The sequence below is a fragment of the Xenopus tropicalis genome, chromosome 5, assembly GCF_000004195.4.
Source record: "Xenopus tropicalis strain Nigerian chromosome 5, UCB_Xtro_10.0, whole genome shotgun sequence".
Classification (NCBI taxonomy): Eukaryota; Metazoa; Chordata; class Amphibia; order Anura; family Pipidae; genus Xenopus; species Xenopus tropicalis.
In genome coordinates this window covers 37,722,347-37,745,597 of record NC_030681.2, presented here as the reverse complement: position 1 = coordinate 37,745,597, position 23,251 = coordinate 37,722,347, and the positions used below count along the sequence as shown (strand labels likewise).

The 23,251-nt window shown below is 39.5% G+C and overlaps 1 protein-coding gene across 6 annotated transcripts in view; it reads left to right on the top strand.

Annotated features, from left to right (window-relative positions):
* Positions 1 to 21,547, top strand: part of rrbp1 (ribosome binding protein 1) — a 42,774-nt gene extending 21,227 nt beyond the window's left edge. For 2 of the 6 annotated variants that reach the window (XM_012962871.3, XM_031901635.1), the window contains exons 3-24: positions 1,112 to 1,260; positions 2,731 to 2,853; positions 4,068 to 4,220; positions 4,756 to 4,874; positions 5,153 to 5,306; positions 6,949 to 7,087; positions 7,882 to 8,069; positions 8,857 to 8,894; positions 10,235 to 10,325; positions 10,454 to 10,546; positions 11,981 to 12,073; positions 12,807 to 12,887; positions 13,154 to 13,243; positions 13,518 to 13,610; positions 13,745 to 13,816; positions 15,203 to 15,298; positions 15,644 to 15,727; positions 16,693 to 16,755; positions 17,536 to 17,589; positions 18,674 to 18,760; positions 19,233 to 19,376; positions 21,042 to 21,547. In XM_012962871.3, the coding sequence (XP_012818325.1) occupies positions 1,112 to 1,260; positions 2,731 to 2,853; positions 4,068 to 4,220; positions 4,756 to 4,874; positions 5,153 to 5,306; positions 6,949 to 7,087; positions 7,882 to 8,069; positions 8,857 to 8,894; positions 10,235 to 10,325; positions 10,454 to 10,546; positions 11,981 to 12,073; positions 12,807 to 12,887; positions 13,154 to 13,243; positions 13,518 to 13,610; positions 13,745 to 13,816; positions 15,203 to 15,298; positions 15,644 to 15,727; positions 16,693 to 16,755; positions 17,536 to 17,589; positions 18,674 to 18,760; positions 19,233 to 19,376; positions 21,042 to 21,080 (2,243 nt within the window). In that variant the 3' untranslated portion in view covers positions 21,081 to 21,547. 6 annotated transcript variants of the gene reach the window in all.
* The last annotated feature ends 1,704 nt before the right edge of the window (positions 21,548 to 23,251 follow it).

Sequence of the window (23,251 nt, the reverse complement as noted above, 5' to 3'; positions counted from 1 at the left end):
TATTGGATCCGAAAAATTCGTACAGAATCCGAAAAAATCGCAAAACATACGAAAAAATCGCAAAGTACCGATCATTACGAAAAAAACGCAATCGGACTCCATTCGACCCGTTCGTGGGTAAGTAAATCAGCCCCTTAGTGTAGATGGAAAAATAAATATGAAATTTCAACTTTCAAAAGTCAAAACTTAATGAGAACCTTTTTAAGGTGAAATCAGCCAAATGTTAGGCACTCCCCAGTCATTATTATCTTTAACCTGAATCCTTGTGACGGTGTTTCTGTTAGCAGAAAACTTCATTCAACACATCATCTTCCTCTTCTGTCTTCTCTTCCCTGGGGTTGGGCAGGCACAGTAATGTATTATAAATAGTTTTTTTTAAGGTGTGTGTAATACCTTAGTTGGTACCCCAGGGCAGTGCTCCAGTGCTGATCCTCTCCTTTCTTTAAAATCCTGGCCTGAAAAAAACTGCTTTTTTGGTAAAGTTTTGCGTTTCACTCTACTGTGCATGTCACCCATGTGAACAGAGAAGTAGGAAGTGGGTTGCTAGCTCGAATATACCCCAGGTCGGGGCAGTTTTCTGCTAACAGGAGCACCCGGGGTATCAGCTAAGTGATTGCAATAACTGGGGGGGGGGGGGCACTCCACAGTAATTGGACCTTTTCTGCTCCTTTAAGTAATATTAGTTTTTGTTTTTAATAGGTATTATAAAGAAATCCAACACCATATTCTTTCTTAGAATTCAGATTTTTTCTGCTAAAATGTTGTTTTAAGTTGAATTTTGTGCTATTTTTGGTTATATTTTTTTTTCCTTTTGGATCCCTTGTTTTGGTCCAGCAGTGCTTCTTCCTGTTTGAGTTCATGGGTAATGATTGATGGTGCTGCAGTTATAATTGTATCTGGAATGTTGCCAAAAAGCAGGAATCATCACTTGTTCTTAACAAGAAAACCAATACATATACTTAGGAAGCAAAGCTTTCATTGCAAACAGGAAAACTAAGGTTTTAAAAATAATGTACATTTTTTTTTAACCAAACTACAATGTGGTGGGTTTTATTTTCCATATTGAGAAGTGTATCTCCGCTGAATTACATTGCCCTTTATTTTACAACAGGTGCAGAGGAATGTGAAGGTGCAGTTTATATTCCATACAAGACCCTGGTTCCTACCATCCAATCAATGTGTTTCAGCAAAGGAGAAGCTCAGAAGCTGATTGAAATACTGGCAGAAAAATATGGCATCATGCAGGATACTTGGCAAACGGTACTGTGTTTCCAAATCTGTTTGCCACATGTTGTCATATCTAACAAATTTGCCCTATTCCAGTAACCTTCAACATCCGATCAGATCTTCCCATTTATTATGTTATCCATACACATATATGCACATTGAACATTTTTTTTACCATGTTTCTACAAAAACTTAAATGTGACCATACTTTACCAGCACTTGAGTCTATGTTGGTATCTTACAAACACTAGGGGATATTTTTGACCTCTAAGGCAGTGTGCAATATGTCTCTTTTATGGTTGCCACCTGTCTGTTTTGACCTGGCCAGTTTTTGGTAGGGCTGTCCGGGTCAAAACCGGACAGGATTCTCCAAGGTTGACACAACAATTGGCCAATCGGTGATTTTCATATTATAGCCCCACCCACTGTAACATAAGAAAGCCGCCCCAGTGACATCATTGCCCCGCCCAGTGATATCACGATCTGCCTCCCTGCCCATAGTTTATGAGCAGCAAAGATGGCAACCCTAGTCTCTTTGCACAACACCTTTCACAGAATTGCTGCAGGTCTCTGTGTTTTGTTTCAGACTGAAGAGACATGTGGCTACCCCCACAATACAATGCTGCCTCGATTTGACAGTCATCCCTCCCTATACCCTACCCATTCCCTAACTTTTGCTTTAGTCAGATATGAAAATTAGGGGGTGGCAGAGGCCCAGGCCACAGTGAGGCCCTGTCCTTACCTCCTGCTCTATGCTAGGTATTAAGTACAGGGCAGGCCCTAATGCTTCAGGACACTGGTAAAAACAACATATTCATGAAACTGAACAAAAATGTGTGTGTATGTATATATATATATATATATATATATATATATAATATGTGTGTGTCTGGTTTTATTTTGTAGTTTATTGTGGTCTTCCCACTACTTAGGGTGGGGTTAAAACATAAACATCTGTTTAATATGAACATAAATTCTAAAAGCTTTTATGTGGCACAATGAGAGAATAAGAATACTAAATACATTGTTTGTATGTCAGTCTTATGATTGTTCTACTCCCTTTTTGCCTCTCCTTACTCGTTAGGCTTAGGTCTTATAGTTCAGTGCTGTCCAACTTCTGTGGTACAGAGGGCCAGGATTTTTCTAGCCTGAATTGTGGACCCACTTCAAACCGCACCCATATTATATCACAAGAGCTTTTTAAGACTATCCCCACATTAATGGTGGTAGCTCAGCAAAACCCCAAATGGTTGGTGACCCTTCCAGAGTTGCCAGACCGATTCAGGCCTTCCTTCATCTGACTGAGTTTTTTTTCCCTATGTTCTTCTACACAGTCGATCATACATAATGCAGTATTTATTGTGATTTATTATTTTAAATCTGATTTTGTGAACATGTGATACTAATTTGGCAACCATCTCAAGGGATTGTCAGTGTCAGATTTTCAGTATTAAAGTTATGCAAGTATGTCTTATCTAACAAAATGATTAATATTATTCATAGGCAACTCAAAAAGGAGATCCAGTGGCAGCTCTTAAACGGGTGGTGGAGGAGAAGGAGAAGTTACTGTTGGCCCAGCATGAAAAGACCAACTCTTATAAGGAAAAGTTCATGGAAGTTAACAAGGTAAGTTATTATTAGCCCCTTATTTAAATATAACTGACATATATTTTGAAACTCTGTACAGAGATGGTTTCTATCATTCCATGCCACAGTGGAGCTTATAGTTGAAAGCCCTTAACACACACGCACTAGGATCAATTCCATCAGGAGCCAGTTAACCTGTTTGTATGTTTTTGTAGTTTAGGAAGAATCTGGTGCACCCAGAGGAAACCCACACAGACTTGTAATGAATATACAAGCTGTTTCCCCATTTGGAATTAACTTAAAGTGATACTGACACGAAAAAAATGACTTTTCAAATTGTGAATCTACATAAAATGTTACCTATAGGTCACGTTGATCATTTTTCACTGTTAGGGCTGGTTTTGTATGTAATTGTTACTTGAAGTTCCTAAACCTGACTGTTTTGCCAACCTGACTGTCCCTTTTCAGCCTGTCAGGTATAGCTTCTAATGCTAACGGACTCCTGCTGCACAAATATGGCTGCCCCCTCATAGAAGAACATGGGGGATTAGATAAGGAATGGAAAAGCATCAGGAAATACTTTTTTGGCAAAATTATAAAACTCATGCAAAGACAATGTTATGATAGATGTAAAAAAGGTTTAATTTCTGGTGTCAGTATCTCTTTAATAGCACCCTTCCGCCAGAGAGTGCTGCTATCTGTACCACCATACTCCCTCTCAGTGCCTTTTCTGATTGTAAACCTAAAAATTAAATACAGGTATTAGATTTGTTATCCGTAATCCCGTTATCCAGAAAGCTCTAAAGTACAGGAAGGCCATTTCCCATAGACTCCATTTTAATGAAATAATTTAAAAAAATGATTTCCTTTTTTCTTTGTAATAATAAAACAAATGTTCCAAATTAGAGAAAGCATTTTTGTTTTCTTTTTATAATAAGCAGATTGGTTAATAGTAAAAAATGAGTCATCATTTAATGGTCTGCAGGCCAGCAAAAAAATAAAAATAATACCTGCTGCAGGTGATGGCTGTGTCCAGGGAAAGTGGGGGCTATGTTGCCAACAGTGATTAAATGTTTGCTATTTACTATAAATGTTTGTGGCTACATATTTTGCATTTCTGATTTTGTATGAAGTGACAGCAAATGATCGATTTGAACACATGGTCAGTAGGAATCATTTTTATTGTGCTAGAATCCCCGTATGATGATAGCTTGCCATAAGCCAATTTATTCACTGGTGTATGTTCTATGCAGGAACTGCAGAGTGAGAAGTCCAGGGCTAAAACGGAGCAGACCAAATTTAAGGAGCAGCTGGTGACTCGCGAACAGGAGATCAATGCATTGCAAGCACGCATGCAGGCCAGCTATCAGGACCATGTAAATGAGACTCAGCAGCTGCAAACCAAGGTAGGTAGAATTGCCTTCAACCCTAATCCAACCCTAATCAGTGGAACCAATTGTGTAACTAGATGTTACTTGCCTTCAGAGAAAATGCAATGTATAGCCCCAGAACACCGGTTAGTTGACCTGTTCTACCAAGACATATTGAAGTCACTCATTAATTAGGGCCTTACTGGGCCCCCCTGCAACCGCAGCCTCTGCTTCCTCTGTAGTTACACCCCTGAATGGAACCAAAGAATGGTGTGTGCAACTCATCATTTAATTTCTCAGAACTTATTATAGCACTTGTGCAAGTGTACATTTGCAACCACACAACATTTTAAGGCACTTGGATTTTGTGCCATTAGGCCACAAAAATGGCAAATAGCACTGATTTACTGGGTCCCTTAGCCAGACCTTCTCCGAAACAGGGCCTTATGTTTTCCTTTTGTGGCCTGATAACACATAAACAATCTGTTAGTAAAAATTCTCATTTTGTTATGGTAGTTTATATTTCTTCATGGGCTGCTGGTTCATGTAAATAATGTTTCTCTTGATACAGGTTCGGTCCCTGCAAGAGGAAATAGAGAATGGCCCCAAGGCACAGCTTACTCGCCTGCAGCAGGAGAATTCTATCCTTAGGGATGCCTTAAACCAGGCCACAAGCCAGACAGAGAGCAAGTATGTATTCCAGTCAAATGGCTTATATCAGTTCTTCCTTCTATTCTCTATTGTATGCATGTGTAAATGAGAAGAGCGCTGTATTAAAGGTTGATTTCTGGTATTGGATAATCTTATTAAAAGCAAATAAGCGCTTGTATTTCCATTACTTACCTTGTTGCAGAAATAAACAGCTGCCGATTTTCTTCTTTGGAGCTTTAATGTCTTCCTTATTTAGTGGGGGTAACTTATGATCCATTGTGTTGCTCTCGCTGACTGGTACTTTTTGTCACACACAGACAAAATGCTGAGTTGGCAAAACTGCGTCAAGAGTGCAGCAAACTCTCTAAGGAACTTAGTGACAAGTCTGAGTCCTTGCAGCAAGAGGAACAACGTAGAAAGTCCCTTGATGGTAAAGTAGTGACATACGAGAAGCAGATCACTCAGCTGCAGGTGAGAATATGTCAGTATGTCTTATAATGTATCACTGTTTTATGCTTTTATTTATTTTTTAGTTCTGTGGTTTGTGATCATGCTCTTTCATACAGCAGAGTACATTGTTTCTCCAATCACCAAGGGTTATATGTAATTTACTGTTTTTATAAAATAAACTTAGCCACTGGCACTTGCCTTGGCCCTACATGGTTGCAATGGCAACAGTACAGCAGTTTGCCTGTTTGGTTTATCACTGCATTGGTATCTGTTACAGGTATGGGATCTATTATCTGGATCAGAATTACGGGATGGCCATCTCCCATTGCATTATAAGCAAACAAATCTAATTTAAAAAAAAAAAAATATCTCCTCTTTCTCTGTAAAAATAACACATTACCTTGTACTTTATCCCAGTTAAGATATAATTAATTCTCAATTCTCAATGCTAGTGGGTTTAATTCATATTTAAATGATTTTTCAGTAGACTTAAGGTATAGAGATCCAAATTACGGAAAGATCCCTTATCTGGAAAACCCAGGTCCCATGCCTTCTGGATAACAGGTCCCATACCTGTACTCTTTAGTTGAAGAGACACATTAACTTTCATTTAAGTTAACAGTACTTCAAAAATAATCAGTATATTGTACCCTTGTGAATTAAGGCCATGCATTGGTAGTTCAAAGCTACCGGCTCAGCCCCTCCAGACTGTGTTGGCAGCTTATTGGCCTGTGTATTGGTCTCTTCTGACGGCCAGCATGACCAATCTTATTTGGCAGGTTTGAAAACCTGGTTTCCAATTATGATCCAATCATCTATCCAGCAGACAAGCAGTTGAATTATCCTAATTTGGCCCTGCATGTTGGAGGCCAAACTGGGTTAGTTGGTACTAGTTTGATGACCTAACTAACTGAGTGGATGTTGTGATGGATGATCAGCTTTAGGGGCACCCAACTTGTGCTTCTGTGGAGCAATTCTTTTTATTTTTGCATATTTTTAACATAAAACAGGTGAAAAGAAAGAATAATCAGAGAATCAGAGGGCCTTTTCCCTTTTAATATCTATGGTGGTAGTGTTTTGTGGAGCAATTAATAATGTAGCAAAAGGCTTCTGTACTGGAAAACCATTCTCCAAATGTTTCCGGTACTGGCCCATGTGGCTTTTTTTCAGATGGGTTTTTTTTCTATTGTAGTGGAAGGGAAGGGATGCACATCTGCTGCACAGACACATTACTCTTCTGAGCAAAAATAATGTTCCATCCAAGTTACTAAGCAGGACCCTCCTTACTTCTTGTATCACTTATTGGTTGTTTCTGTATGTAATCCTGTGTGTTCAATATATGCACCCATTTATTGTACAGTGTGCTGAATATAAATGTGTTAATTATTACAATAATACTTTTAGTAATATCTAGTATATGAGTAGTCCATATGTATATCAAAATCATACTGTCTACGGGATTTTTTTTGGCATAGTAGGTTGCACCCACAGAGAAGGAACTAATGTCCTCCAGTCTTCCAGAGCACATGTAATAAACCTCCTACACATTTGAATGTGAATGAATGAATTGTAGTGTTACTGCAACTTGATGCAGGGTTTGATAGCTGTGTATTTGCTGCTTGTATTGAACTGACATGGTTTTGATGTTTACTTATTTGTTTAGACATTACAGCAGGAGGGTGAAACCACATTACAAAAGAGATTAGATGAAGTTAATGAAGAACTGCGCAAGTCTCAGAGCACTTACCAGAACCTACTGGCAGACACAGAAAAGGCCAAGGCAGAACAGAAGAACCATGCAGGTGAGGCGCTCAGCACCATTTTGGCACAATTTGGTTCAGCTGAGCATAAACGGCACTCAGTAAGGATATATTTGAGTGCGCAGCATTTGCTACCATGGAATGTTTTCTAAAGTCACAAGGATCTGTCAGACTTGAAATCTTATTTAGACTTTAGCTTTTGCATTTAGCTTCTCACATCAGAGATGAGCAAGCTGCAGCCTTCAGATATTGTAGTACATGTCCCAGCAAACAACCAAAAACTACAATGTGGTGTTGCTGGTTCTAAATCAACAAGTTACCCATTATCATGTTTGACAAAAGCCCTATGCCCACAGTGGGCATTTGTACTGATGTGTACATTTTCTTTCCTTGCAGTCCAGTGGTATTTGAGATCTACACAGTAAGTGCAGATAGCACACCTACTTGCAAACTAGTTATAGTTCATCCTGTGATTGGCTACAAACAGGGAGATATTTTCTCTATAGGCTTATATAGAAACTACTTTTCTTTTTCCAAGTTTTTTCAAACCCCTAAGCCCACTTCTGGATACTTGCTGTCAAATCCAGCAACAGAGCCGAGGGGAGTGGAAGCTTCCCCGTCTCGATACATGCAAATAGACTTTTGTGTTTGCGCCAGTTTGATAGAAGCGTGGGCAGGGGTGAGCATGGAAAGAGCAGTGCTGTCTTCAAATGACTACTACCACTACTGCTTCCCCTAAGAATCTGCCAACAGAAATATGCTCTCTGAAGCCTGAAATTTGCAGGTTTCAATTTCCCTTTATAACAACTAAGATTTGTTTGTTTTTTTCCCAATAGATCTTCAAACTAAACTGCAGTCCTATGAAGCAGAAAGCAAGCAGAAATCAGAAGAGCTGGATAAATTGAACAAACAGCTTCAAGGGGTTTCAGGAGAAAATTCCCAGCTTATGGAAAGGATAAAATCCATAGAGGCACTGCTGGAGGCAGGACAGAATAAAGACACTGATAAAGAAAAGCAGCAGCAGGTAAGTGATTGTTTGTACACTGCATATGTCCTCCAAAAGGCACTGCATGTATAAATACATATAAATAACATAGTAGTATATGTGTCTGAGTGTGCCCTAGACTTTTCTGTGTTCTCCTATTGAATACATTATATTTATTAGAAATGTGGGCTTGTGTATGTGTCTGTGTGTAAATTGAACTGCTCTTGACTTGGCCAGTTTTGTGCTCCTGAGGAGGATACTTACTCCTGCTGTAGAAGTGACATTCATTCCTTCACAATTAATTAAATAAGAAATGCTTGGGGGCGAGCAGTGACATTTGAGCACGGCCAAAATTACTGCCCATCAATAAACAGTGTGTGTTGCAGCCTTAAATAGTGCTTATTTTCATTTTTTTCACAGTATTGCTGATAGGTTGCATCCAGCAAAATTGTTTTCCAGCTAAAAGCTGCAGGCTGCACTTGGTGGGGGGCACTTTAGAACTATCAAGAAGCAAAGCCAGCAGCAGGGGCTATTAAACGCACAAACAACATAAGTTCTACAGATACAGAATCAGTTCAGTTTGGAACTAAAAACTCTATGCAATGCTAAGAAGATGGTACTTTATTAATATTATCATTACTTTTAAATTGCAGAGGCCATTTTTGTACCTGACTAAATTAAGAATAAGTTTAACTAATTAATTTTTTACGGGTCTCTGTGTGGCTATTTGCAACTCTATACACATTTAGGTATATAAGTGAAAGAGAGTCTGAATAAATAAGAGGGTTACATTGTAACAAATTTACATTTTTGCTTCTCATTACAGGAAGTAAGAGAAGCTGAAACTGCACAACTACAAATCAGGTAAGGACATTCCTCACTGATGTGTGATCACTAGGGTGCATAGGAGCTAGCACAGATAAAGTAATTTTAATGTGGTGGCAAGGAGGGTAATTTAAGATTTGGTTCCCTATTCACCCCCCCCCCTCTACCACTAAACCAAATTCTCCACCTACACTTAAAAGCCCAGCCAAATAGTAAGGGGGTCTCCGAGGCCTCATTTCCCTGTAGCTGACTGTTACCCTCACCAAAAAATTCTGGAAACTGGAGTCAGCCTTGAATATCTATGGGACTGGGGTTGAGAATACAGTTACATTGTAAGGTTATAAATATATCTTCACTTGGGCCAATAATATAAAAAAAATAAAATTGGGTTTGTTCCCAGAGACATATGTATTGTCCTAGGGCATATATGTCAAGCATCTATTGGCTGCTATGAGCAACATCACCGGTAATGTCTTACTCCACTTTTTACACATTGTGATAAATATACCCTTAGGGGCTGATTTACTTACCCACGAACGGGTCGAATGGAGTCCGATTGCGTTTTTTTTGTAATGATCGGTATTTTGCGATTTTTTCGTATGTTTTGCGATTTTTTCGGATTCTTTACGAATTTTTCGTTACCAATACGATTTTTGCGTAAAAACGCGAGTTTTCCTATCCATTACGAAAGTTGCGTAAAAAGTTGCGCATTTTTCGTAGCGTTAAAACTTACGCGAAAAGTTGCGCATTTTTCGTAGCGTTAAGTTTTAACGCTACGAAAAATGCGCAACTTTTCGCGTAAGTTTTAACGCTACGAAAAATGCGCAACTTTTTACGCAACTTTCGTAATGGATACGAAAAACTCGCGTTTTTACGCAAAAATCGTATTGGTAACGAAAAATTCGTACAGAATCCGAAAAAATCGCAAAACATACGAAAAAGTCGCAAAATGTTCGTTTTCAAGTCGGAACTTTTCCAATTCGGGTCGGATTTGTGGGTTAGTAAATCAGCCCCTTAGTATCTTACTAAGTATATTAATAAAAAATTTGGCCCGCGACTCAGCCTGTGTTTTAGATTTCGGCCCCCTTATGTGATTGAGTTTGACACCCCTGTCCTATGGCCATTTCTTCCCATTCTGTCACCCTTCTACCACTTCTTCACTACACACTCAAAAGCAAAACACTGGGGTGTCACAGTCCCCATTTCACTCTATGGGTTGGTGATAGGGATCACTAGACTAAGCCAAAGTACTGCTCTCTCTGCCAACCATATGCAGCAGGGTAGTGCTTTAAAGAAAAGCAGAAGAACCTTATTTGAAGAACCTTATTTTTGTGTTTTACCCCTCGTGTTTTCCTAATACATGTTTTCTTATAAACCAGGCTTCAAGAAAAAGATTCACATATTGCATCTCTAGAAAAGGAAACTTCTGAATTAAAAGAAGCGGTTGAACAACAGAAAAATAAAAATAATGTAGGTATTCTGTTTGTCAAGATATAAATTGCCTGCCTTTTTTGGTACCAGCACCCAGGTTTTGTTCCTGCAAATAAATATATATATAATCTATTGTTTTTTTAATTTTTTTTTTTTTTCGTTACAAGGATTTAAGGGAGAAGAATTGGCAAGCCATGGAAGCACTGGGCTTGTCAGAAAAGACCAGTGAGGAGAAGCTGAACTCTGAAAAGAAGGCAAAGGTAAGAAATAATGTACTCTAAGGCAGTGCTGTCCAACTTCTGTTGTACCGAGGGCCGGAATTTTTCCGACCTACGTAGTGGAGGGCCGATAATGGAAGCCAGTTTTGACCACTCCCCTTTTTGAAACCGCACCCACTTGAAACCACACCCATGTTATCACATGACCATACCCATATTAATGGTTGTAGTACAGCAAAAACCTGCCATACTCTGCCTGCCATACCCTGCCTGTGTGCCATACTCTGCCTGCCCTACCCTGCCTGTGTGTGCCATACTCTGCCTTCCCTACCCTGCCTGTGTGTGCCATACTCTGCCTTCCCTACCCTGCCTGTGTGTGCCATACTCTGCCTGCCCTACCCTGCCTGCATGCCATACTTTCACTGTGTGTGCCATTCTTGGCTGGTTTGTGCCATACTTGGCCTGTGTGTGCCATACTCTGCCTGCCCTACCCTGCCTTTGTGTGTGCCATACTCTGCCTTCCCTACCCTGCCTGTGTGTGCCATACTCTGCCTGCCCTACCCTGCCTGCATGCCATACTTTCACTGTGTGTGCCATTCTTGGCTGGTTTGTGCCATACTTGGCCTGTGTGTGCCATACTCTGCCTGCCCTACCCTGCCTGTGTGTGCCATACTCTGCCTTCCCTACCCTGCCTACGTGTGCCATACTTTCACTGTGTGTGCCAAACTTGGCCTGTGTGTGCCATACTCTGCCTGCCCTACTCTGCCTGTGTGTGCCATACTCTGCCTGCCCTACTCTGCCTGTGTGTGCCATACTCTGCCTGCCCTACCCTGCCTGTGTGTGCCATACTCTGCCTTCCCTACCCTGCCTGTGTGTGCCATACTCTGCTTGCCCTATGCTGCCTGTGTGTATGGCACACACAGGCAGCCTACAGTGACATAATGCTGGCACTGCTCCTACAGTCTGCACAATAACTATATATTAAAAAACTTTTTAATTGCAGTAACACCTCAGTATATGTTCTTTTTGTAGTGTGCAGGGATTATTTGTGGGTTTCTACTGCTCCTGAGGTGTGAACAGGGGAACAATGGGGGTGATTACAGCCTGAGCCTGAGGTGTGAACACTGCAGGGGGTGAACAATGCAGAGATTAAAAGGTGTGAACAACACAGGGAATTACATATTTAAACAATACAGCCTGAATCTGAGGTGAGAACCATGCAGGGGGGGGGGGGGCAGTTAATCCCAGTACTGATACCATTTAAATCTTACACAAGAGTAAGCCATCAAAGCAGCCAGACAGGTGGGGGGCCACACAGAGGGGGGTCGCGGGCCGCCAGTTGGACAGCACTGCTCTAAGGGAACACAAATGCCAGCTCTTCTAATTCCAATCATGTTTTAGTCCCTACAGAATTATAGGTTAACAGCTATTACAACACATGTATGTTTAACCAGTGTAAACTTTTTTGTTTTCTAGGAAGAAATGGTACAACAACTCAATGCAGTACAGATACAGACAAAAGAAACGCTGCAGTTACTATATCCACAGATCACTATTGAGCCACAACAGGTACAGCACAGTCATACTTATGGTGGGCTTATGAGTCATGATCTGCTGATTCCTCACACATCCTCTGTGCTGTTGCCGGACTGAATCACAATATACTGTATATTTAGAATTTAAATGTCAAATTACAAGACTGATTAATAATTTAATCAGATTCACATTAGAATGGAATAATCTGCATATATTACACAAAACCTATTTCTCTGCTTTATGATTTGTGATGACCCTTAACCCTAGCTACACAACAGCTGCCAAGAGCACACTGAGCATGTGAGTGTCACTGACACTTCTAACAAGATCCTAGATGGGGAGCTCTTTTGACAACTTAAAAGTCCTGAATACTCTTACAAAGATGTTAAACCTATAGGCTGTTGCAGTGAGTTTAATATAATAAATATGGCATTTCTAACCATACTCATATTCTTCTTTATACAATCACCTATGCTTTGTGGTTCCATTTTGAACACATGAAGTGTTTGGACTACTGCAGTGCTCTCAGGGAGATTACTGGTGGTCAAAATAATGTTTTTCACCTCCAATCAAGTGAATAGGAAATGTTCTGCCTATAGCAGATGCTGGTGATATCAAATGTGGGGATTGCTTATTCAGAACAAAAAACAACCAATCACAGCAAATTTAAGGGGTCGTGCCTCAAGGTCCAGAAATGTCTGTATATGGCCATATTTATATCCTAGCAGACACTGATGGTCTTTACAATTGTTTTGTGTGCCCACAGTCATATAGTGAGTGGTTACAGGAGTTCAGACAGAGGACGACAGAATTTCTCAACCAGCCAACAGAGAAAGACGGTTCTTCGGTGAGTATGAAAGTAAGAAATGCTGTAGTGCCAATTCTAGAATAGGTTCTTGAACGCTTACCTCTTTCCTTAATATGATTTTAAAACACAAAATAAAAATGACTCTCATTTGTGCACTTGTTCATAAGTGCAAACAGAAAGGCTGCATTAGCTGAATCAGCTGACTGTGTGTAGAAGAAATACAAGAAAGCTGCAATTACCCCTATGTGTCGTTCTGGTGCCAGATGCAGCACATGTTATTCATACTTGTTTTGGTTTTTTTTTAGGAATCACAGCTTAAATTAAAAGAAGCAGAAGATACACAGAGTGCTCTACAGACTGAATGTGAGCAGTACAGAACCATCCTTGGAGAAACAGTAAGTCAGTAGAATTTTTTTCATGTGTTACCGATGTGCATTTGTACACAGAACAGCTTGTACTTAAGTATGTTCCTTATTATTTCACATATTATCACATGCCACTCAAAGGATCCTCTATTTTCTAACAGTTAGAGTAATGCCATCTTTAAAAGATAAACTGAAACAACTAGGAAACTTTACTGGTCCCCACTGGAAAATCATTTGTCCCCTATTAGATCCTTGGGAATAAGACATGTTTTATAGATATATACTGAAACTTCTTATCATTTAGGAAGCAATGCTTAAAGCTCTTCAGAAGAGTGTTGAAGAAGAGGAGCAAGTATGGAAGGCAAAATTAGCAGCATCAGAGGAAGATCTCACAAAGGTGTAGTACATTTTCATTTGAAAATTTGTTCTAACACAGACTATGTTAAAGACTGTGGCATATACTTGCACTAATTTCTTCCACTAAGTTGTATTTACACCAATTAACAATACATAGCCTTTCTTGTTTTGTAGTCACATTCCCAGGTGAAAACACTAGAAGAAACTGTGGAAAAATTAAGGTCAGATCTTCAAAGCACAGAACAGGTAAGCAAAGGTCTGGCACAGCTTTAATGTTCAGCAAGTATGTATGTATGTATAACTTTATTTATAAAGCGCTACTTATGTACGCAGCGCTGTACAGTAGAATACATTAATACAAACAGGGGATTATTAAGATAATAATAGATAAATACAAAGTACAACAATAAATACAGATAGATACAAGATAAATACAGTTGCAATAAGTTAAGAGTCAAAGACACAAGAGGATGGAGGTCCCTGCCCCGTAGAGCTTACAATCTATTAAGGGCTTTTACATTCTAATGTTATGTACAGAATATGAGGCATTTGGAATGTTGTGGAAGCAGTACCTTAATGCTTATAACCTCCTCCACTTACCCTATAATATAATCACAGATCTCACATTTTATTTTATTGGTTGCTTTGTATGTAATTCTGTATGTTCAATCTATTCATGTTGGTTTTTATAAATATGCGTTAATAATTGTGTACCGAGAGCTAACAATTTATAACAAAAATGGTTTTCTCATTTATATATGGGCACTAGTTATTAATTGTAATCCCTTACAGAAAGGTACAAACTATAAACAGATTATATGCTGCATTAGAGTTATCAGGAATGCTTAGCAACTGTTACCATAGTGTAATCAGAAAGGGGGCACTACTGCTTGTACCACATGAGGTTACAGATTTGATGGTTGGGGGAGGGGGGGGGGGCACAATTGCTAGTGTAGAAAGCGGAATTGCAATATGAATTTCACACCTGGTAAAGTGTCATCCGTGGTAAGATTTTCCACTTGCCTCATTATAGTGCAGCCCTATATATATAACATTATAATATACAGTTCCCTATGGAACTAAACTGTAAATTATATCCTTATAAGCAGTGCTTAGTGATGTTATCAGTTATAATCGGAGCTTAGTAATGTAATTCTGTCACATGACTCATTGAAACTTGTTTAATATAATAAATAAAGTACGCCCTGTTGTAAAATATGAGGATATTAGAAGTCACCTCGGAGTTCCATGACCTGTGTAAAAGCACTCGGCCTGTTGTATCATGGAACCTTGAAGTTCCATGACCTGTATAAAAGCACTTGATCTTTGGCCTTGTGCTTTTATATGGTCATTGGACTTATAATATCCCTATCACTTTATTCACTATATATTGCAGCTCCAATAGAGGTGCCATACCATGTTTCCCATTCAAAGTGTTATAGATTAAAACTATAACTGAAACATAACAAAAATGCTGTAAAGGTGATACCTTTATTGGATGAGATGATGATTATAGCAAGCTTGAAATATTTTGCTACAATCATCATCTTTAATAATCAATAAAGGCATCACCTTTACTCCAAATTAATTTTACAGTTATTAATTCACGTGCCCATTTATGCTTGTTTTTAGCTAAAAGAGTGTATATCTCTGATGGAGGCACAGCTGGAGACCCAGATGAATGCAAAAAGTACAGAATGCCAGACTTACTCAAACGAAATAGAGAGTGTAAGTAAATTAAAAAAGGGACTTATTAAGGCAGTGGTACACTGTGGCGCCACTTCAGGGGGCATCTTGTTTTTTGGTATTCCCAATAAAGTCTATTGGGGCTATAGCCCTATGTGCAATTGCTATTAAGCAGTATTCCTTTTAATAGCTCTTGTCAACCTGCCCTAACAATCGTGTTACTTTCAAAGTTACCTGCATGGAAGCACCTGCTTTCAGTATAGTTTGTACCCAGCTGTGTTCTATTGTAATTGAAATTAAAATACATTATTATAACCTTATGACAGCTGTTTTTGTATAATTAAACTTAACAGTTTCGGTGTCTCAAGTTTTTCTTTTTACTTGCAGTTGCAGCAGCTTTTATCAGAATCTCAGGAACACCTAAATGCTACCAAAGCTGAAGCAAGGAAGCAAAGCGTAGAACTCTCTGTGGTGAGTTCAAAATAATAATACACTTATTATATGCTCTAGTTCTAGTATAATGGTCATAATTCCTACACAATGTTCTGTGTTAAAGGTGCTGTCCTTTAAAGAGGATGTAAGCTCTTTGTTCAACCAAACTTTAGCCAAATTTGCTGGACTGCAAATCACAGCATACGCCAACATTTTATCAATGGTTTAAGCATTCTGAGAGTTGTAGTTGAGCAACAGCAGGGCTATACACTTAAAGCAATTTTTTAAAATAAAGCTTTTCCCCAGCTCTTAAGGCTAGAAATTCTCCAGTAATAATCCCACTGGATATGTGTAAATTTGACGCTATGGCTTCTTTGTTCCTGCATATGGAGTGCAAAATAATGAAGCCAAAAGTTATGCAATAATATCCTTGTGTATGTAAGATAACAGCAAGATGGCTTAGGTAGTGCTGGGAGGCACCATTCTCACTGGTGAATACTTTTGCATCTATAATGTATATAATGTACATTTGTATCTATAATGGTTTTGGTCATATTGGAGAACTGAAATTGGGCTTAAAATTAATTCAATTAATTCATATTTATTTTCACACACTGTGTAGTGGTACATTAGGGTGGTATTATTAGGTTAAATCTTTAGCCTTTACTATTTTATCATTCTGTATTGCTAGTTTTGATTTCTGGAGTTGCTTATATGTAGTTACTTAATGTAAATAATTAGAATCAGGTATAATATGTATATTCAGCGTTGGTTGCTAAATACTGATGCAGACAAATTGATTTTGCACAAAACATAGAAACTCTGCCTTGCTTTAAACTATGTGTTATGTGTGAGGCTTTCCTAAACCTTAAAATGGAATATTGGTGTCAGACCACATCATATCTTTCCATTAGAGCTCCTACAGAACTGGCTGGTTCTAAATACAGATATTTCTTTCCGCTTGCTTAAAGTAAAGATGATGTATTCCTGTTTTTGTCTATTAGCTCCGGCAACAACTTAGTGAAATGCAAAATCATGTAAATGATACTGAACACCAGACTTCAAAGGTTGGTAAACTTTTACAGAGACCCTATAATATTAAAGCATTTCCATTCAAAATTGAGTACTCCATTCATGCTAAGTGTATTAGGCCCTGGAACCATGACAGAACTACTGTATGTAGTATATTATTCCTGATTGGTAATGTCACATGGATGACTCTCCCCTCACAATAAATTTCTTCATTTGGGGGAAACATGGCCCCCTTACTTGGGCAAGCAATGCACGCAAGTATCCTCTGTTGAACCCTGTCTCTCAGGACTCACCCAGCTCACCCTCATTTCCCTAGAAAACTTTAGCTACAAATATTTATTGTGTAATCTATCAGCATTTAGTGCAGAAATCTCACACAAATAACTGGCTTTCTGTGAAAGATATTGCAGAATCCTCTAGAGATAAGCCTCTCTGGACATTTTTATTTTTAATAAACAAAGTCATGAATTTATAAATAACAGACTAGAGTGGTTTCATGTTTAAATGAGTTTTAGTAGACAAAGTATAGTGATCCAAATTACAGAAGGATCCCTTATCCAAAAAAACCCAGGTCCAAAGTATTTGGGAAAACATGTCCCATACCTGTATATCATCCTTTCTTCAGAGATATATTACACTGTGTGTTTAGGATAACACTTTTTCACACAGTGCAACACATTTCTGAATAATGCTGTTTACAAACCTCTCCAGTAATTTTGTTTCCAAGTAGTGGAGCGTGGTTAGAATTTATTACACCGTTCTTGTGGTGAATAATCTACATTACAACATTGTTTTTCCACACTGTTTTTTTCCAGATCATGGAAGTACCAATGGTAAATCTTGAGAGCACTTTAGCAGAAACACAAGAGGTAAGAATGCAACTGAAGACAGTATATTTTAAACTATGTGCTCAATTTTTATGCTGTTCACAAAAAAATATCCAAAGCCTGAGTCTAAGTAAAGATTCTATTCTAAGCTTTCCCACCAAACTGGGAGCCCCCCCCCCCAGCACTTACCTTCTCTTTCTTGCACCGTAGTAGGGCCGGGGGGTGGGGGTCACATCGCTAATGCAGAGAGCACAATTAAAATTTGCCGCTTAAAGTTAACAAGAACGGTTTTTGTGTCCCTAGTAACTTTGGGGGCTCTGCCACCTAAGGCAAGTTTCTCAAGTCGCCTCATGGCAGCCCCTATGCCTATTTCAGTAGCTAGTTTAGAAAACTCAGATATTGAGAGATGCAGTGGTCTAGGCACTTACAAGCACCTTCCTGAGCTTAAGGGCAAATGCCCATACCTGGTGCACTCTTACCTTCCAATCTGTCCCTGTATGTTACCCAACCACTTAGACTGTAAGCTCTACGGGGCAGGGACCTCCTTCCTACTGTGTCTCATACCACATGGCACTTACTCCCTGTGTATTTATACATATTTATTGTATTTATTATAACACTTGTCCTCCCTGTGTGTCATTTTGTATATTGTAAGATTGTACAGCGATGCGTACCCTTGTAGCGCTTTATAAATAAAGTTATACATACATACCTTCTGAGCCTCTGGTGCCACATTCTGGGCTACTGAAAGTTTTCACGGTGCTATTACCCTTTGGCCAGGCCAAGAAAGAAGTGTGCAAGTCTCCATGCAGCGTTTGTCTATGGCTGCATAGTTGGCATAACAATAGGTCGCTGAGCCCCTACAGGTGATACAGGAGTGCTTGCACATATCCCCTTCCCCAGCACAACCCCTCTGCTCACTCACAGTGAAGAGCTGAAGGCATGAGACATACAGCAGACCTCACGACTGTCTGAGCCCCCCATGGATGAGGGGCCTGCTGTATGCTAGATATGCCAGTGGCTGCAGTTGGAAATGTTGTGCTTTGCTTGAGATGTTTATTTGTTTGTGTACGAAATAAGCAGGTAACACCTTGTAATATATATATATAAATATTTTTAACTATAGCAGAAATCAGTGCGCAGTTTGCAGGAAGAACTGGAAAAGTTAAAATCTACAGAGGAGCCTGACACAGAAGAAGTGCAACAGATCAAGGTTTGTGTGTATAAATGTAAACCAGATATATAGCCTGATTTTATTGGTGGAGATGGAATGGAAAATTTCTTTTATTGCTGCTTTGGGATGAGTTTCTTGCACCTCCTGTAATCCTGTTAGAGAGGCAGATATTATGTGAATCCTAATATACAGAGGAATATGCATTACACAGTAGTTCTCTCTTATTTACTCCACCTTATTCCTTATCCAGTTATTCTCACTTCATTTTCAAGCCCCTCGCTAACACAGAAGTATTCCAGATAAATAGAAAGAGAAATAAAGCAGCCCTTCTGTTAAATGAGCCAACCTGTATACATTACAGTATATCCACTAAAGTAGAATGAATCTGGGGACTGCCAAGTTTTTAGTCCCCCCCCCCCCTTTATAGTAGGGTGCATCATCCCATATGTTATTTTATTTACAAGTCCAGAGTGCTTCCAACTAACCAATTCCTGCACTAAACACATTGTAGGAAAGACTTGAGAAGGAAAAAAAACTAACACGGGACTTAGGTCAAGCGTCTACCAAACTGTTAAAGCTTTTGAAGGCCTCTCAGGAAGAACTAACTAAGGAAAAAGAGCGTAATAAAGTCCTGAAAACACAACTTCACCAGACGGTACTAATTCCCTTCATTGCTGTTGTTTCATCTCCTATCCAGAATATCCCTGACTAAAACCACTAACCCCCTGTAACTCTATCTCTTTCTCTCAGAAGGATGTGGTCTCCGCTTTGTGCCTGTGCTTTTCCTTTATATTTAGGAATTCCCCCTGATAGGATAATATTAGCAGTGGGCATTAGGCCTTAAATATTAACTAGCCACCATATCCCCACCATAGGCTTCTCTGAAAAGACACCCATGTCTGAGCTTAGAATATAGATTTGGTATTTTCTAAAAGTCTCCATGAAACAAAGTGTTAAAACTAAGTTTAGGAATGTTGTCATTATTGCTGGGTAGCAGGTTGTACTCTTACATCCTAATGGAAATTCATGGATTCACTAGACCCTTTCATAATCGGCTAAAGCAATACATTTATGAATACTTAATGGACACTTATTGGTGAAAATTTGTTTCCCCATTAATAGAACCTGCACTTTAGTTAGAGGAAACATTAGCATTATGTGCAGAAAATTCAGCTATGCCAACCATACCAGGAGAGAGCTCCTGTGGGTAGGTGTGGGCAGTTACATGCTTGTACCCCAATATGGCTTCCTGTACAGGGAGCTCCCTCTCAGTGCTTGTTAGGCGCATTATCGACACAAAATTGTATTGTTTCCACCAACAAAACAAAATGTAAGTTGCCGGTGGGATGGCACACGCTGCGCATGCGATTTCGGCAAATCACCGAAGTTGCCTCGCGAGGCATTTTCGCCGATTTGCCGAAATCGCGCTGCTGCATGTGCCATCCCACCGGCAACTTACATTTTCGCCAGTGGGATGGCAATTTGGGGAGATTAGTCACCCGCGAACAGGGAGATTTGTCGCGGGCGACTAATCTCCCCGTGTGCCAGAGCCCTTACTGTAGTAAGTTGTTTGGCTTCTGTTTAAGCACTACAGCATTTTAGGGCCATGCAGTGCATCCCAGCCAAGGTGGATGGAATGAGAACTCATAAAAATGCTGCATGGTGTCAATAGCAATGAATCAATAATGCAATGAGCCCCAAAAGAATAAATCACATAAAACTAGAAGACGTGATCACCCAGGACCTAAATATGTCTGTATTCCTGCTTACCTTAAAGGGATGGGTCACCTTTCGATTAACTTTTAGTGTGTTATAGAATTCCCTATTCCTAGAAACTTTGCCATTGGTTTTCATTATTTATTTTTTATAGTTTTAAAATTATCTGCAATAATCTACAATTTTATTGTTATTGCTAGATTGTATTCCTTATCTTTATATTAAGCCCCTCTTCTATTCATATTCCTGTGCCTTGTTCAAACGACTGCCTGGTTGCTAGAGTATATAAGACCCTAGCAACCATACGACCCTAGCTGCTAAGATACCAAAAAGTAGAGCTGCTAAATAAAAATCTAAATAACAAAAAAAAACCTATAAAAAAATCCAAATGGTTTTAGAATTTCAATGGCTACATCATACTAAAAGATAATTTAAAGGTGAACTACCACTTTAAATAAATATACAATTTGTGTCGGAAACAAGCCTAGAACAAAATAAAGTGCATTTCCCTAGTGCTTTTAGCTGTTCATAAAACTTTTCCGTAAATCTTGGAAGTGATCTTTAGTCTCCCTTCATAATCAAGCCTTTTATTCTTTGCTTTCAGGGAGAAGAAAATGATTCCAACAATGGAACATCGGTTTGACCCATGAATTCTTCCTCTATTACCCAAATGCCTTAAACATTCCTTTCTTGAAATTAAAATAGTAATAACATTCTAGTGAGCCAAAACACTTCAGAAACACAAGTGAGAAGTAACGTTATATACTTTTTTATATGAACAAAGTACTTTACATATTAAATAAAAAAAAAACCAGACCAAAAGAGCACAAGAATCTGTGTGAGCAAGCCAATTCCACTAACCCACTCCTCTAGCCTACGGAGAGCAGGGAGCGTGGGTGTTATGCAAAGGGAAAGACTCTATGCTGTGTACAGGAAACAGTGCAATTTCTTTATTGTTTGTCTTTTGAGTGATGATGGATGAACGGAAGCCAAGAAGTGATTATGAAGATGCCTAATGTATTGGAACTGGTCTCCAGTATAAAACCATGTGAATTGTTAAGATTCCAAAATGCCATTAAAATGAAGATGTGTCCAAATGGAATAAATGTATTTAGCGCCTGTTTCTTTATTTATATTAAACTGAACTTGTATGGTATCCACCTGTTGAGGGCTGATTGGTCAGATACAGACAAGTATCGCTAGGGTATTGCCACCTTTACATGCAAACTGCATTGTGTGTTTAAATAAACATCCCTCTCTTGTCAATAAACAGGAGAATTCAGGCCATTAAGTTCATCAAAACATGCCAGCAGGTGGTTGGTTACAGCACTGGGAAATAGATAATAATCTGGGCTGCAAGAACGTGTATGTGTATGGTGGCCATACACGTGCTGAAAAAAGCTGCTGAGATACAAAGTTGGCAGCTTATCGGCCTGTGTATGGGGCCCTCAGATGGGAGCACTTTGGCTCATTGATTCACTCCTCACCTCGACAGGCTGCATCCCGCCATTGTGATCAAGGTGGGCATATTGTGGAAAAATATACCCGTTTGGTGACCACATCTCAGTGTATGGCCAGCTTAACTCAGGGCTGTCCAGCTGTATATTAGGCCCACCAAGGGATATGTATGGCCCCTAACATTACTGGTTTACTTGAATATGTAGTACCTTGTATAACTGGCCCACTGCCATCATCAACCAATTGCAACCTGTTTTTCTAGACTAATCTTGTAGACAGGTGCTAAGGGAATGCTAGTTTCTTATAAAATTCATGCATCTACAGAAGTGTAGAGCTGGGAAAATTGGAACCAGTTTGTCTATTGCTGTGGAGTTTGCTGGGGTTTCATGGAAGATCACCCAGGGGCCCCATATTGCATCAAATTTTTTTGGACTCTGTGCGAGGTAGGTCAGCTTTTGGTTGGTAAGGGTGTGACTAGAGTTCTCAAAAACGTGAGCGTTGGAGGGGCCAAGGCTTTCCATTGTAGAAGGATGGCTTTTTGGCATAGTAGAGAAGCTGGAGGTAGCAAAGTCTGGAGTGATGATTAAGTCCCAGGTCCTCGGCCACTCCCAGTAGGCAAACAATTGGTGACAGGATCCGGGGGAAGCTTAGGGCATCTGAGATATAATTGAAATTTTTCTCAAAGTCCTGCACAGCTGGACAGCTCCAGAACACGTGCATATATGAGCCAATGTCACGGTCACATTTTATACAGGTAAATAATTTAAAATTTATTGGTGAGCACAACTTCCCATATTATATTTTGCCTGGGTGCCAGGAATATTCACATAGCCTAAACAACAGCAACATTTCAGGGCACCAAAGTACCTTTATCAAGCCATGGGCTTTGGTTGATGATCCTAATAGTGCCCTTAGGTCTCCCCATATTTCTCCCATTCAGATGATCAGAAACCTCATAGGAAAAGAGACCGCTGAGCTCTGTAAAGTAAGTTCCCATAATGCCTCGCTCCTGCACCGAGACCAAGACCCCTGTACATGCTCAGATTTTAAGACTATGAGGAAACTTCCTGCTGATTGGTTCAGATCCACATTCCTAAGGGGGGGGGGGGGGTGGCAGGAGAGCGGAGAGAGCTGCGTGCCTCTGGCAGAGGAAAACAGAGACAACAAATCTTTTGACAGAGAACTCAGTGCAGCGTTTCTGGGAGTGCTTATGGCTGTATTTACATAGACCTTTCTGATAAAGCTTACTTAGTTTTTACCTTTCCTTCTCCTTTAAGTGTGTGCACTAGGTCTTGTCTAAATCATGTGCGCAGGTAAAATAATGGCCCAAGGCCACCCTGTGTGTATATGGCACAC